Genomic DNA, 16,656 nt, shown 5'->3' on the forward strand with positions numbered 1-16,656 from the left:
TCATGTTAGTTAGGAAATGTCCTACACTTCTCTAGGCTTGAGAAGTGCGTTTCAATTGCCTGTGTAAAATGCAGTAGTGTGGGCAGACTGGATGAAACATTGCTCCTCTTCTGACCCAGATCGGGCTGACTTGGCAATGAGAGCCTTCTCTTAGTGCAGAGGAAGGTACAGTTAATAAAAAATCAAGTTTCCAAGACCTCAGGTAGATACTTTTTAGTTTTCTTCAGTTCAGTCACAGGTTCTGATTTTTATGCGACACTTGAGTCTCTCATCGTAGAGAGCCCTTCTTATGCTAAAGGTGTGAAACCTTTGGGTTTCAGAGCATTTTTCCATCTCCCCTATGTTTCTCCCACTAGCTGTCTGGGCAGCAGTGTTGCTGCCTGAGTACTTGTTCTTCAAAGAGAACAGTGCTGTCCCGCACAATGAAATCATCTCTGGCTGCCTCGTGAGAGCTGTGGACTTCCAGCAAGGCATAATCCCTTTCCTGACATTTGAGTCTCATTAATTAGGTTAACAAGATGCTATCTGTGCGCCATACTTCTGTAAATATAACCTGCCAGCAAAGATCTTAATGGCACCTGATATATCACACTGTCTTTACATCTATCAAGAGGTACCACTGCAGGAGTCACTTCCAAAAGCAGGTTGTGTTCTTGGTCCCGTGGGTCCCTTTATAAGCCGTAAGAAATGCTGGTGGTCAAGGCCAACCGTTCACATGTCTTTAAAGTGTCCCACTGGTGACCCAGAATCACTTTGTCAGGATGACAAATGGCTTGTGCATACCCCGTTCACCTTACAGCTTTGCTCTAATGTCAGCTCCATTTACTTGTCAGAAACAGGTATTTTTTTTACTTCCAGCAGTGCAAGTGGGACAGGGGAAAGGAAGGAGTGAAGGGAACACAGGCTGAGGAAAAATCTGCTTGTATGGCCTCTGTTCAATGTACTATTATAGTTGAGATTCGAAAGCTTTGGCCGTACCAGAATCTGTTCATTTGTACATGTGCAAAACAGAAAGAAGGGAATTGGCTTTTCAGAAGTGAGAACTGTCCCTGCAGGGCTACGATTATGCAAAAACATGTTTTAACCATGTCGTGGTTTTAGGCTGATCCAGCAACTAAAACTCACACAGTCTCTCCTTCTCCAATAAAGTAGAGAGGAGAGAAAAGAAAAAAAAAAAACAAAAGGACTGAGGGTTGAGGCAAGAACAGAGGGAGCACCCACCAACCATGGTCCTGGGCAAAACAGGCAGAGCTTTTCTCAAAGCAAAACAGTTTATTAATGATTACTTAGAAGGACAAAGGGAAATAAAAACCGATTACTTGAGAGGACAGAAAGAAACAAAACCAGATCTTAAAACCGACACCTTCCCCCCCCCACCTTCCTTTTCCTCCCGGCTCTACCTCCTCCCCCCAGCAGCACAGGGGGCAGGGACTGGGGGAGTGCAGGTCAGTTCATTCCGTGCTGTTACTGCTGCTTCTTTCTTAAAGGAGAAGGAGTCCTTACACCCTTTTCCCCTGCTCCAATGGATCCCCTACCCACGAGGAAAAATCCACAAATTTCTCCAACGTGAGTCCAGCCCACTGGAAACAATCCTTCCCCACAGATTGCTCCGGTGTGGGCTATACCACAGTCTCGGGTACTTAGGGAGCTGTAGCCACTCGCTCCGGCGTGGGTCGTCACGAAGACTCCAGATGCCTTTCTGCCTTGCCGTGCCCCCAACACGACCATCCTCGGGCTCAGGCATCTTCTCCCCACGGGCTGCGAGTGGGTCGCTGCTCCACCGAGGCCGTCCTGGTTGCAGGGGGGCAGCCTGCTATCTCACCATCAGCCGCAGGGGAAACTCGGCTCCGGCAAACCTCCTCCCGCTCCATCCTCACTGACCTGCTGTCGATGTGGCTGTTTCTCTCAGATCTCAGTCCTCTCCAGGTGAACTCAGCCCAGTGGGCACCCTGGGAGTGGGGTGCCCCCGAGTTCCCCAGCTGGCTCCGCCGCCGCCATTCTCCGTGGGCGGCGCCGGCCCGACGCAGGCAGCTGCCCGGCCGGGAGCCAGGGAGCGGGGGCAGTGCCCTCCTCCCTTCTCTGGTCGATCCTGGGCGAAGCACCTTTTCCGGTTCCCTTGTCCTGACTTAAATAGGGCAATTCGCAGAGGCGCCCTATTGGCTCAACCCCGAGGGGGATGGCAGTCTGATCCGGTGGCCAGAACTAAGCCTAACCCGGATCCAAAACCGGGGAGGTCGCAGGGAGCAAAATCCCTCTCCTGCCACCAGAACCACCCCCCCCTCCACATCAAACCATGACATTCCACCCCTCGCCTCTGCGAATTCCATATTTAGGCACAACTTTAGTTACAGAAAGAGAACACAGAGTTACAGAAAAAGAACACAGTATCAACAACAACATCGAAGAAGAAGAAGAACACACATTTTACAAACAATCCACCCCTTGTCCCTTCACCAGTCACAACAATCAAAGTTTCCCAAGGTCCTTCTGTTTTTCAGCACTGTGAAGTCCATGTTTTGCCCGTTACCTCTCCCAGTCACTATTCTTATCTCAAATTCCTCGAGCCCCACGTTGGGCGCCAAAAAGGACTGTCGTGGTTTTAGGCTGATCCAGCAACTAAAACTCACACAGTCTCTCCTTCTCCAATAAAGTAGAGAGGAGAGAAAAGAAAAAAAAAAAAACAAAAGGACTGAGGGTTGAGGCAAGAACAGAGGGAGCACCCACCAACCATGGTCCTGGGCAAAACAGGCAGAGCTTTTCTCAAAGCAAAACAGTTTATTAATGATTACTTAGAAGGACAAAGGGAAATAAAAACCGATTACTTGAGAGGACAGAAAGAAACAAAACCAGATCTTAAAACCGACACCTTCCCCCCCCCACCTTCCTTTTCCTCCCGGCTCTACCTCCTCCCCCCAGCAGCACAGGGGGCAGGGACTGGGGGAGTGCAGGTCAGTTCATTCCGTGCTGTTACTGCTGCTTCTTTCTTAAAGGAGAAGGAGTCCTTACACCCTTTTCCCCTGCTCCAATGGATCCCCTACCCACGAGGAAAAATCCACAAATTTCTCCAACGTGAGTCCAGCCCACTGGAAACAATCCTTCCCCACAGATTGCTCCGGTGTGGGCTATACCACAGTCTCGGGTACTTAGGGAGCTGTAGCCACTCGCTCCGGCGTGGGTCGTCACGAAGACTCCAGATGCCTTTCTGCCTTGCCGTGCCCCCAACACGACCATCCTCGGGCTCAGGCATCTTCTCCCCACGGGCTGCGAGTGGGTCGCTGCTCCACCGAGGCCGTCCTGGTTGCAGGGGGGCCGCCTGCTATCTCACCATCAGCCGCAGGGGAAACTCGGCTCCGGCAAACCTCCTCCCGCTCCATCCTCACTGACCTGCTGTCGATGTGGCTGTTTCTCTCAGATCTCAGTCCTCTCCAGGTGAACTCAGCCCAGTGGGCACCCTGGGAGTGGGGTGCCCCCGAGTTCCCCAGCTGGCTCCGCCGCCGCCATTCTCCGTGGGCGGCGCCGGCCCGACGCAGGCAGCTGCCCGGCCGGGAGCCAGGGAGCGGGGGCAGTGCCCTCCTCCCTTCTCTGGTCGATCCTGGGCGAAGCACCTTTTCCGGTTCCCTTGTCCTGACTTAAATAGGGCAATTCGCAGAGGCGCCCTATTGGCTCAACCCCGAGGGGGATGGCAGTCTGATCCGGTGGCCAGAACTAAGCCTAACCCGGATCCAAAACCGGGGAGGTCGCAGGGAGCAAAATCCCTCTCCTGCCACCAGAACCACCCCCCCCTCCACATCAAACCATGACAAACCACTGGATTTTTCAAGCAGAAAGTGGTTGTGCAATATTAGTTTCTTATTTTGGACAGCAAACTTCTTTCCAGAGCACCATTTAAAAATAACTGTTTAATTAACTGGGTCTACCCAATACCATAGGGCATTGTGCGTGTGTCTGCTCTGAAGAGCTCGGTTCAAACCTCTGAGCTCACGTGGGTGGTTTCATTGACTGCAATGGCATTGTCATGTGGCTCAGCCATCACCACTGTGAATGAGGGCTGCTACGTCTCGCCCAAAAGCAGCGAGGGCCAGGCCACAAAACATGGTCAAAGTCCGCTCAAGGACTGTGAAAGCGACTTTGACAGCTTTTGGCTTTTAGTTTCCTCTCAATGACTTCCATATCACACTGACTTTGTTCGCAAGTCAAAATAGAGTTGTTCTCCTAGTAGCTGCAGTGTTGGCTGAAGTTTTGAAAGTCCTAGTCTGACTTAATTTGGCAACGCAGTTGATCGCAGCAGAGGAAAGCTTGTTCTGCCTTCCTCCTCTGCATCTGGTGGAAGCTTTGCATCCATCAGAAGTCTGAGTAGATGCGAAGTAGAAGCACATAGAAATGAGATCCGTCAAATAAAACATCACTGTGGCATAAGTTTTGCTGACTAAATTCTCCCATGGCCTTGAGCCTTCTCTCGTGGGCACCAACTGGATGAAGCCCACTTGAGAGTGCTGTCACAGGCTGTCCGTGAGTTAGGGTTCCCAGCAGCTCCTCCAAGATGTTACTAGCACGGAGCAGTTGCAGCAAAAAGGAGTGAGCTCCTGTGAGTTGAAGGCTGCGTTACAAAACCCTGAAAGCTCTTGCCCCCTTCAAGGAGTCCTGGCTGAAATGCTCTTGGTCCTTGTCCCTTCTCACTCTTCTCTTTCCAGACTGGTGAGCTGGAGGCTGCCCCTTCTCTCTGCAAACGGCCATGAATAACCTCTTTTTTTTCCCAAATACCACTCTGTAGCACAGGCAAGATCACGTAAGAAGACAAATGCGGGGTCAGTGCTCAGTTTACTTGCAAGTTCATTAAAACAGCAGTGTCTGGAGGCCTCTTGCCTAAATAATTTTATAATAGAAAACAGACTCTCGTTGCTTTCTTTTAGGCTACTATTTTTATTTGGTTGTTGTTCCTCAAGCGTTTTGGTCCTATTTCAAACCTTGCTTCAATTAAATGAAGAGGGTTAGGGTTTTTTTTGGTGCTTTCCAGTTTAAAAGCTGTGCTACTATTGTGAAACTTCTAGGAGTCCTTTGGATTATGAAGCTGGGATTGACAGGGATTTTTGTGACAAAATAACATTAAAAAAAACAACGACGTGTAGATTAAAAATTTGAAAGAAAATAAAAAAACCGTTCCCCAGCCGAGATGTCCTGTTGCTGCTTCTGGCATGCATCACATCTTTGAGGATACAGTATCATGAGAAAACTGTCACTTGGTGATGTATTAGGGTAATAGATCATGAGAGCATCGTTTCTTTAGAGGATATGGGCAGTAAAAGACATGATTCTGGCCAGACAGAGCAGCAGGGGACCTTGCTTTTTTTTCTTCCCTTTTCTTTAATCTAGCCCTGTTCTTATGTTGTACAGAAGTGAATTTCTTCATGGGATATGACTTGTTGCAGAGTAAGTTAGGAGGCCCGTTGGGCTTTTTAAACTCTTTAAGAAGTACCCGGCCTCAAGGGCTGCTTTGTTCAAAGTTTTTAGAACAGGCTCAAGCCCAAAACTGGAGCATTTGCCACTGCCTAAAATCTCCAGTGTAAGGGTCAAGTCAGCAGACTTCAGACAGAGAAGGCAATAAAGACACAATGACAGGTGACCGTTGTTTGGTTAATATATTTGTAGATTTAGCCCATCAAAATGTGATGAAATGACATCTATTAAAAAACCAATCAGTGCATATCCTTTAAATAAATGTCAAATCGAGTTTTAATTCACATCAGCAGAAGAAAAATTACTATCGCTCAGTATTCAGTCTGTAATAGAAGATATAGTTATCTCATCCAAAAATAGGAATTCTAAACTGATGGACTCAGATTTTGATGTACTTTTTAAAATTGTTTTTGTGGTTTTGTTTTTCGCTCATTGGCAATGCCTGCTAAAAGATAAGCTGAACACAGGTCTACAGGATCAGGGTGGCGGTAGTTAAGAAACAAAAGTAGAGTGCTGTTAGGACCCTCTTTTGATGGGACTGAGTTAATTTTTGAGATGGGACAGAATGTGACACCGTGGCTTGATCTAAAATTTGTTGAATTCAAACAATTTAATAATTTATTTTAAACCTTGGGCACAATCTGCTTTACCCTCTATGAAGTCAGCTAGATATTTCAACAGTGCCGTCTTCAACAATTTTTTTTTCAGGCTAGGATTTACTTAGAGTGTTTTCAGACCAATTTGGCTCGGGAATAACAGGAGCAAACTCCTCCTTCTCCAAGCCATCCTATGGCACTTAATGGGAGTCAGCAGAGCAACATGCTCCAGGAGCTTATACATCCAGGGCAGCGATGCTGTTCCACATCTCTGACTTCAGCTGTGTGTGGAGGGCCTCTGGATCAAGCTAAGGTGGTGGGATATTTTATGGCCCTCAGCTGCCCGTCACTTCTCTGGAAGAGTGAATTCTGCCCCATCAGCTTCAGTCAGGCTAAACCAGGGTAGGCTGGACGATGCTTTCAAGATCACTCATTTAACTAGAAACGAGTTGGGTAGCAATCATCAGGAAAGTTTTGCTGATCTGAGGAACTGGAGACGTCCAGTAAGGGGTAGCTTGCGAGCTTGTAGGGTTGGGCCAGTGAGCTGTAACCTTTTCCAGCAGCATGGGAACAGATTTGCACCTTGGGCTTCAAATTGACTAGAAAACTACTGTTTTCTTAGGTATTGGCATCAGGCTTAGATGACTGATAATTGATGTGAAATCTTTATTGACAAAGTAGAAAAAAACATTTTTTTGTTTGTTTGTCTTAAAAACACAGAAAGGGGAAAATGCCATGAATTTTAAATGCATGCATCTAATGAAATGCAAAGGTATGGTCTCCCACCAGAACCCCAGAGCATATCGCTTTCCCGAAACCTGGCTCCTGGATTACTATTGGTAGTTTTTTGGACTACACTACAAACTGGTGGGAACCTGTGAAGACCATGTCTCATTACTGGAAGACCGTCATGCTATTTTGTTGACTTTGGTAAAGAGTTTTGCCTTTAACTTTACAGCTGAAGAACTCTAATCTGAAGTGGCACTTGGAGGCTGAGGTGGAGGCAGGGAGATTGAGAGCTAGGTGGTCTAGGTCTTTCTCTGGCTTTACTCACTGACTTAATCCGCAGTTACGGTCGTTTTGTCCGGCTGTGCCTTTGTGGATAAACTCATCGGAGCAGGGATGTACTCCTTGCCTGTGCCTACGCGATGTCTGATGTAATGGGACCTTGACCCCAGCTGCAGCCTCAGCAGTGGCATGAATGCAAGCAAACGTAAGAGGAAGAAGATGCTTGCTTTTCACCACGTAGTAGAGCAGTAGGCTGCTGCCGGGCAGCGGCGGGATTGCCGCAGGCCACCGAGGTCACTTTCCTCACACTGGTGAACATCGTTAAGCACAGTGGAAAAAAAATCTCTGTTCAGTCTATAAGGGGTTGTGAGTGTCCTGAATGACTCAGGGAATACCCGTTTGCAGTGAAATTCGGTGTCATCTTTCAGCAGGGCCTTTGTTTTAGTCATCGTTCCTATGGAGTGGGAAGAGCTCGAGTTATGAAGGGGATATTAGATTAGATATAAGGAAGAAATTTTTCACTCCGAGGGTGGTGAGGCACTGGAACAGGTTGCCCAGAGAAGTTGTAGATGCCCCATCCCTGGAAGTGTTCAAGGCCAGATTGGATGAGGCTTTGAGCAACCTGGTGTAGTGGAGGGTTTCCCTGCCCATGGCAGGGGGCTTGGAACTAGATTGTCTTGGAGGTCCCTTCCAACCCAAACCATTCTGTGATTCTATGGTTGCTGCTGGCCAAGCCCCACTGCAGGGAGAGGGGCAGCCCCCTCCCTGCCTGCCCTCGGAGAGGCCAGATAAGCTACAGAGATTGCAGGGGTGAGGGGATAAATCAGGCTACCGAGTGCTCTGCTCAAGAAAGCAAAGCTGGCATGTTTTGTTCCGACGAAATGCCGTCGTTTGCGTCTAACGCAATCCGTGCTGAAATCACGGTCGGGTTGTGCCATGGGCAAGGAGCTAACGCTGAGAGTACTGAAGCATATGTTTGGCTTCGCTCCTGCGAGTCGTCCCGTTGAAACTGAAGATGTGCTTAAAATAATTGGACTTCTTTCTCTGCGGGGCGAAGCGTGTGCCGTGGTGTCGGTAGGTTTATGTGGGTAAACAGAGACAACTGTATGGTTTTGCAGAAAACAGACATCGTTTCGTAGGGAAATGTTTTTTCCACCTTGAATTTAAAAGCACACCTAGTGCACACGTGTCTGAGCCTGCTCTCGAGTTCAAGTTGGCCCGACACACTGGTTGTCTGCACGTAGGCATGGGCGCGGGCACACGCTTGGCAGCCTGGCGCTCCCAGTCTTTGCTGAGGGACAGAGCCTGTGGCCCAAATCTTCACTCCTGGGACCTGCATGGACTGAGCGTGGCTCCGTGCACACTCGAGAGGATGCTCTGGCCGCGTGCAACACCTGGCAGAGAACATGGCCAGAGAACATGCAGGCCATGGCACGTGGTGCGCTCCGACTTCTTGTTTGAGCCTTTCGATAGAGATGTTGCCTGAGCAACTTGAGTGCACTTGCTTCATTAATTTTTAAATGGCTTTTTCTTTTCCCAAGATCGTATGTGCATGTTTGAAAGCTGCATCTCACATTCCCCAGGGCTAACTTTTGCCATTGTTTGAAAATGGTTGTTGTTTTGGTGGGTGATCCCGCAGGTTTCTCCTGGCGTATATTTAAGGACACTCTAAACTACTTGACGAGGAGGAGTTCTATCAGGGTTACTAGTGAGACTGTGATGAATAATGGTAAAAAATAAAATGTTTTCAGGATTAGCCATTAATGGTAGTTTGTATTTCTACCTCATCTGTCCATGTTTCTTTTATTATTTTTCTCTCCACAGCCTTTTTTGGTTAAATGAAAGTTTAAGCAACTATTCAATATGAATAGTTAATAACCTTAGGATATCAAAAATGCAGTGTGAGCCTCCTAAAAGCATTTTCAATGCATAAAAAGGAAAGAAAAACCAAACAAAAAAAAAAAAAGAAAAAAAACAGGCTTCCACAATGAAAATGTAGCCCCCTGAGAACCCCCATCTGCAAGGTCTTCAGAAGCCAGCTGTGACAGCACAACAGTGGGCTCGGGGTACTGCTGATGGAGACGGCTCTGAAGAAACAAAGTGGACTCCTAATTTTTTCTTTTTTTTTTTTTTTTTTTTTTTCCCCTTCCAAGCCAAATCCAGGTTGAAAAGAGCCATCCTCCTGGTGCCTGCTGCGAGCCGGCGGGAGCCCAGTGGGGAGCCCTGTAGAAAGTTGGCTGCGGCTTCCAAGCTGTGGTTTGGCACACGTCTTCCCCAAGACCTCTGCCAAATATTCAGATTTCTTTTTAGTGGGTTTGGCGTTTCTTTTTTTATTTTTTTTTTTCTTTTCATGTTGGCATTTTATTTAACTGTACCACATGAGTTTAAGGGTGTTAGTTTGATATATTTTGTCACCAGAATGGGTGATTTTGTGCAGAGTTCTTTGATGGAAGGTGAAAATACGAGGTGTATGTGGAAGGTGAACAAATTGCGTCGAGAGAAGGTTGTAGTAAAGGTCACATGGAGCAGTAACACTGGTGTTAGGTCTGGTTAACGTCTCTCCTGTGTGGGAATTTAACATCACTTTTGTACGCCGAGTTAGAGAAACCTTTGGTTCTCACTGGCAAAGCATGGGAGAGGGAAGAGATGTGGGCACCCAACAAAACTTTCTGATCTTTCCCCAAGTGCATTAAAAAGGGAGTTCTCCAGCAGCTGGGCTCGGTGAGCACAGGAGAGGAGTCTTGGGTGATTCTCCAGCACTCCCCTAGGTCTTCCTTTCCGAGGGAGTCTGGGATTCCAGTGCGAACCCTTTGCCGAGCCGAGCGCAGACTGGGGAGTTGTGTCAGCTGTGGCAGTGTTGTTCTGGATCAGCCTGACCTCTTTTAAAATAATTCGTATTTTTCCAACACTAATAAAAACCTTAGCTGAGGTTCTCTCTCTTTCTGTGTGTGTGCCTGAACACTAAATTAAAAAAAAAAAAAAAAAATCCCAGATGTGAATCTATAAACCATCTGTTTAAAATAACTATTGCGCAGGACTATAATTAAAAGTTATTTATTATGAATCTCGGGATCCTATTATGGATTTTGACTGACTCCCAGGTTTCTGATTTAGCAAACGGTTTATGTATTTATGAGCCATGTGTCTCTTCCGCACGTCTAGGTGCCAGAGTGCATGTCCTTTAAACAAAAGGGGAAAAAAAAAAAAATCCCCCCCTTTCCCATAACTGTTAGCTTCTGAATGTTGCTGTCTAAGAAGTTTTCTCTGAAGAACAGCAAAAATCAAAGTATCTGAGAGCTTTCGACAACTCCAGAGACGCTGTTGACGACACAGATGGAGGTTTGGTAATACAGCTCTGGTGCATGCAGCTACTTAGCAACTTTTTAAATGTATGGTTGGGACAAGTAATGAAATGTTAAAATTACTGAGAGTAGGAGGGGACGTGTTTGGAAGGAAAGGATATGTTGCTGAAGTCCATTTGTTCTCACCCTTCGCTTTGGCCTTGTGAAACGGGAGGGAAGGAGGCAGCAAGACTGAATCACGCAGATGGACAGTAGACATTAAGAGCAGTGTTTTGGATGATGGGGTGAAGGAGAAAAAAAAGCTCCTGGTGACAATTGCTCTTTGTTTTATCTTCATACTTTTGCACCCAGTGGGCCTAGGAGGTCTGCACTGGATAGTGCCTGACTGCAGTAGACTAAACAATGATTTACCAGCCCTGTTTTATCTGCTGCTGTCCTATGACTGATCAGCACATTAACCCTTTCCTCCACGTCTGCTGGCCTAGTTTTCCCCAAGATGCAGCACTGAGATAAAGCAACCAGATTTTCGGAAAGAATGTCAGGATTAAATGCGGTCCTGGAAGAACCAAGAGGCACTCGGCTGCGCTTCCCTGGAACTCTGCTCATCTCCGTGTACTACAACAGGGATTTTGCTGTGAAGACTGCGCCGGGGCAGTGTGTTGCAATTGTGGCTCTGCTGTATATTTTGTTGGCAAAAAGCCCCCAAAGGAGCTGTGGGAGCTGCAGCCATGAGCGGTGCTGGACCTCACACCCTGGAAGAGCAGCCCAGCCCTCGTGTCAGGGAGCTGGACACCTCGGGATGACATCTGAAACAGCCACTTTTGGGGCCATCTGGGCCTTCCCTATAATATATACATTCCCTATATATTCCCTCCTTCACCAGCTTGAGAGGAGGAGTAACAGCTTTGCGAATCTCACCTCTCTTGGGGCTTAGCCACCCTTCTCGTGGTGGCAAAGATTGGCTCTGTTTACCTGGGATACACAGACCTGTCCCTGCAGTCAGGAGGATGGGTGCAGCTTCTCCTCCAAGGGAGAGAGCTGATTTTGCTCTTTTCTTTAAAAAATTAAAAAAAATGGGAGGGAGAGGGCAGGGAGCGTGGCACCTCCTGCCCACCTTTTAGCACCATGCTATAGCAACTCACTTTTGAGACGGTGATCCAGGTTTGGTGCCCTCCACATCCAGAGGCAATTCAAAGCTTCCTCTTCTTTCCCCACGAGCATCCTCGCTGTCGGGACCGGTGGCTTTTGGGAGCACAAGGAAAAAGCCTCTCTTCTGCTGAAGCTAGGCCACTGAACAGCAAATAGTTCAAGGTCTACCAGGATAAAGAAAGGGTATATGAATCTGTAGCCTACTGCTTAAGATGCCCTCCAAGGGGGATGTAAAACAGCCCTTGGCACCCGGATATGAACTCTAAAATCTTCCCTTGGGAAAGCTCCCAGCCCTTGGGCTGTACAGCCCGGCTCAATTTTGCTTTGTCTTTCCAGTTACTTCCATCCTCACCTGTAACGAAGGTCCTGACTTTGAGGTTGAGCCACCAGGGTTGCTGGTGATGAGGGAAGGAGAGTTAGGATCCAAATTGGGCTGCCCCTGTGGGTCGGCTCAATGGTATCAAACTTGTCACTGGCAGAGGACATTCCTGAATTAAGTGATGTGGGCCAAACAGGAGGTTTTTAGTGAGGAACGGTAACTAGCAAGTAGCTCCTGTTTGAAATACATGTGTCAGATGCATCTTAAGGATCCTTAGGGACGTTTGTATTGCCAACAAGAAGCAATCATGTCAGGATGTGTCTGAGGGCAGAGGGAGGGAGCTGGTGCTCAGGGGAGGGGGCGAGAAGCTGCCTGGGAAGCTGGTCTGCATGAGACATTTGCCCCAGGAGTCCCCTGGGGCTCGAGGAGCAAAAAGAAATATGGAGCTACATGTTACTTCTCGATGCAGTCTACAATAATAACGTCTTCCTTTGAAGAGGGAGTCCGATGGGTACCTGCCTACTGGACCCCGTGACTTGGGTGCTACCCAGCTAGGTTGGCCCAGAAGGGCACCATGCACCTCTCATCTCACAGAGGTCCACGATGCAGCTGGGTAGACCATGGTCTCCAAAGGAACATACTCAGAACTGGATTTTGCCTTTCCTTCAAAGCCACTTTCAGCATGCAGAAGATTTTCCCACAGATCAAAGTAACGGGGCTGCTGGGCTTATTAAATCTTTCCTTGAGCAAACTGTCATGAAAGAGAATCAGATCTTAGCAGAACCTTTTAAAATACAGACTGTGTAGTCGATTCGGTAAACTTAATTCTGCTGCCCTTCAAGAGGCTTTAAGGAGGCAAACTCAGGGACCACTACATTCACGTAAAGGGAACCAAAATTTCACCCTATGCTCTAAAAAGAAATCGTGGAGCCAGATGTACTGCTGTGCCACGGCTGCTTCGTGCCAGTCCAGAGCTACAGACCTGCCGTAAATTCGGCTTAACTCGCCGCTTAAATTGCATTTATGGTTGGTCTGCAACGCGGAGCAGCCGGCACGTAGCGGTGACCTGGCTTTTTACAGTAGGCGTTTGTGTGCCTGCAGCTGGGCTTTGGGGCCTGATTCTCGTTTGCTGATTTCACACTGGCTGTGAATGAGAGCGATTCCTCATTTACACTGATAAGATGGAAGTGCCTTTACAGCTCCCATCAGATCAGGCAGCGACTTTGAAGAGAATAAACCTCTGATTTTAGACAAAGAGCTGGAGAGTAATAAAAGCCGCGTGTTATCCTTCACAGGCACCTTGAATAAGGCCACAGGGAGCGAAAGAAAAAGACTGGAAAGCACAGTTTCTTTTCCTTTAGTTTTATGATTTACATTTTTCTGGCCCTTTGATTTTTTTGGTCTCTAATTAAGTCATAAGACTGGGTGAGGTGGGTGCGTGCATCTCGTTACTGGCCACCTGTGTCACTTAATGAACTGAGCTACTAATTATAGGTGGAGGTCACTTCAGAGGGCTACTTTAAGTCAAGAATTTCAAGTAGCAAAATTTTACTGAAAGAAACCCCTGAAGTATTTGTTTTCTGCCCTTGTTTAAAGGCAGAGATAACCAGAGGGGTTGACACTGCAGGGGCGAGCCAGGCTATAAACGGAATATTTGACCTGCCTGCTGTCGCACACCTCTATTGATATTCCTTAATGTGGTCAAGTTGCTCTTTGGCCTTGGCCATCGCTGGCTTTTTGCCATAGGAAGGTGACACTATTATGCATGGTGATTCCACCTGCTTGTGTTGTTTCATCAATTTTCAGCATTTTGTGGAGAAGGATGGATTATGGTAGTCTCTTTTCTAGTCTGGTACGTAGTAGGCTCTGTCGAAGATCCCCTGGGTATCTCGTTAATGCCACCAGCTAAAAATGGCTTTCAGCAGTGGCAGAGAGTTTTGGTTTCTCTGAGGTTGCCACCTCTTCCTCAGCCATCTGTCCTTCTGTCACTGTGAGAAACAATTCCTGAGCTGTGCAGATCACGGGCCAGCACCTCAAGACCCCAAGGATATTTGAACAAGCGCATCATGTAGTTAGTTGTTCGTTTAAGTGAAGTGGATTTCTTCAGTGGAGTACATTTTTTGGACTGTAATGGGTAGCAGTTATGAATTACTGTCTAAGTGGAGTTTAAATGTGGTTTACTTGAGCTCCTGGATAGTTCAGTGACTGTCTTCTACTGTGTTCCTTCAAGGAGATAAAGGCATTTTGAATCACAAGGACCTTGCCTGAAGTGAAAAATCAAATTACTAGCCTCATGTTTTATTTTCTGAGTTGCAAGGAACTGAGCCATGGATCTGGTTTGCTTGCAATAGCTTTTGTCTTTTTTTTCTTCCCACCACAGAATAAGGAGGTGACATGCAAGAGAGAGAAGTGTCCGATGCTCTCCAAGGACTGTGCTCTCGTCATTAAGCAGAGAGGAGCTTGCTGCGAGCGTTGCAAAGGTGCGGTTCCCTTCCCATTGTTTCCGTCTTTTTAAAACGTTAGCAGTTCACAGTTATGCCAGAGATATGGACAAAGTTGGGAGCTTCTCAGCTGGGACTTGCTGTCTCCAGAGGCTTGAAAAGGGCAGTAACCACAGTTAAAATCAGTCTGTTTCCGAAGCTGGTGGAGATGCCTGAAATCACGTATTTGTCCTGTAATTATTAGTTCTTGCACAACAATGATCCTTTAGAAATACATCTTTATTGTACTTCGTTGGTATGTTGTCAGTCTTTTGAGAGATATCTCCTGTTCTAACTTTATCAGAAATATTTTAGGTCAAAATCGATCTTTTTGCGTGGTTGAGCAGAATAGGAATAATGCTTCTGAATGATAAAGAGCGGAGTAATTATCCATGACTGTTTTTATTTCTCCCTATACTAGATAGAAACTAACTAAATGCTATTTATTTTACTAAATGTTTCCTGATTCAAATAATAATATTGTGGGCATTTTTGTTAAAGCCAAAATGGGCACCAATCTGAACATTGTGCATTTATTTATTGACAAACAGTGTATCTTCCAAGCTCTTTAGAATGAGCTAATTAACAAATATAAAAAAAAAAAAAAAGAACTTTGTAAGCACGCATGGCATGTAACTACCATGCTTATGCACATGAAAAATGTGCAAGTACATGAAGTTGAAAACTAGACTTTTTTTACACCCATGCAGCAAGTAATATGCTCTAAAACACTAATTTTGCTGAAGGACTGCTGACACAGTCAATGAGGTGAAGAATGTCAGATTCAAACAACTTTTTTTTTTTTTATGTTTTTCTCTGTTGTTTAATTCCCCAGTGATGATAGAGTGGCTTTGAGAGGGAGATAGGGTAGGATAAATTGTTGGGAAATGCAAGCGTTTATGGCCTTCCCAGAGGCAATACAAACGCAGGAAAACAGATTACAGTGAAATTCAAACGGAAGAGACATATGATGGATATGTGTTTTTCCTGGATGATTGCAGAGGTGTCTTAGCTGCTGTGCTCATGATTTGCTTCTGTGGAGCAACTTCGGAATAGCTTTGGCAAGCCCCAATTCGAAGATTTGTCTAAAAGTCTGACACTTAAAAGAAAAGGAAATGAACTGGGGAAAAAAAATTAAAGCGTTAGTGAAACAGTAAGAATTTGTAGCTACAAGTTTTACATAAATTAAAGATAGTTTATTTCTTTCATCAAATTGTGTTTAGTGTCAGCTTTATAGGGAAAGGCTCCTAAACGCTGGTTTGATTAGGCAGGAGATTGATTCCCCATTTGGATAAAGGAATGTGTGTTTGGTCAATTATCTGAAAATGTTACTTACGTACAGATGCCTATGTGCATGAATGCGTACAGAGTGATTCTACACTAAGGAAGAATCATGTTTCAAAGTTGAAGATACAGATATTAGTATGTATGGGCTATTATCATCAGATATCTTTTAAGATATTCTGTTTATCCCAAATTGGGGTGAGTTCCTGTGGAACTTTACTAATAGGCTTGAGCTTGGCATCTGTAGATTGGTATGCCTGACATCTCTAACAGGAAAATTAATAGCAGCTGTTCAGAACTTGAATTAGGGGCACGTGGATAATTGCAATATAAGGGGGAAGAGTTATGTCTTATAAAAATGCTAGTTATTTGGATTTATTGTAAGTATATGGATAGAGAGATCCAACTGATGTTGTCTTCCTGGATTTCTAATAGACAACCAACAAGATCTCTCACCAAAAACTACTAAAGAAACCAAGCAGTTTGTAGAAAAACTCTTCTCATCAATGAGTAACTAACAGGTGGTGATGATGAATGGCTATTTTTGTAATGGGAAAAGGTTACCAGCAGATCCTTGCGAAGATGTCCGCTTGTCAATGTTCTCAAAAATGATCTAGAAAAGGGGTGAAGAGGGAGACAAAGTTTGCTGCTGCTGACCTGACCTCTGTAGTGTAGTAAAGGAGGAGGGCTGCCTGGGAGGAGTTGCAGCAGGTTCTTGGGACACTGAACAACTGATGACAAAATGGCAGAGGAGGGTGGGTGAGAATAAATGGGTGCACACAGGACAAAACAGTCCTAAGAATACAAGTATAATTCTGGGCTCTGAGTTGACAATTACCTGTTAGCAACTACTTCTCAGTGTTGTGAAAGACACTTCTGTAGCAGGATCAGCTCAACCCTCAGTAGCTCTCCAAAGGGAAAACTGAATTTTGGCTAGAAGGAAATTTGATCTGATCTAAGATGGCAATTCCTATGTGCTTAAGATGCAAGAAGAGTTTTAAATTTCAGATTTTTTTTTTTTTAAAGGCTCTTGAGGGCTTGCTTTTCAAAGTAAATGTGAAACT

General features: G+C 46.0%; 1 protein-coding gene across 1 annotated transcript in view; it reads left to right on the forward strand.

Annotated features, from left to right (window-relative positions):
• Positions 1-16,656, forward strand: part of BMPER (BMP binding endothelial regulator) — a 147,599-nt gene that overhangs the window by 13,540 nt on the left and 117,403 nt on the right. The window contains exon 3 of the mRNA XM_086614458.1: positions 14,209-14,308. Within this exon, the coding sequence (XP_086470584.1) occupies positions 14,209-14,308 (100 nt within the window). The remainder of the gene's footprint in view (positions 1-14,208; positions 14,309-16,656) is intronic.

This window comes from Tauraco erythrolophus, chromosome 7 (assembly GCF_009769465.1).
Source record: "Tauraco erythrolophus isolate bTauEry1 chromosome 7, bTauEry1.pri, whole genome shotgun sequence".
NCBI classification, from domain to species: Eukaryota; Metazoa; Chordata; class Aves; order Musophagiformes; family Musophagidae; genus Tauraco; species Tauraco erythrolophus.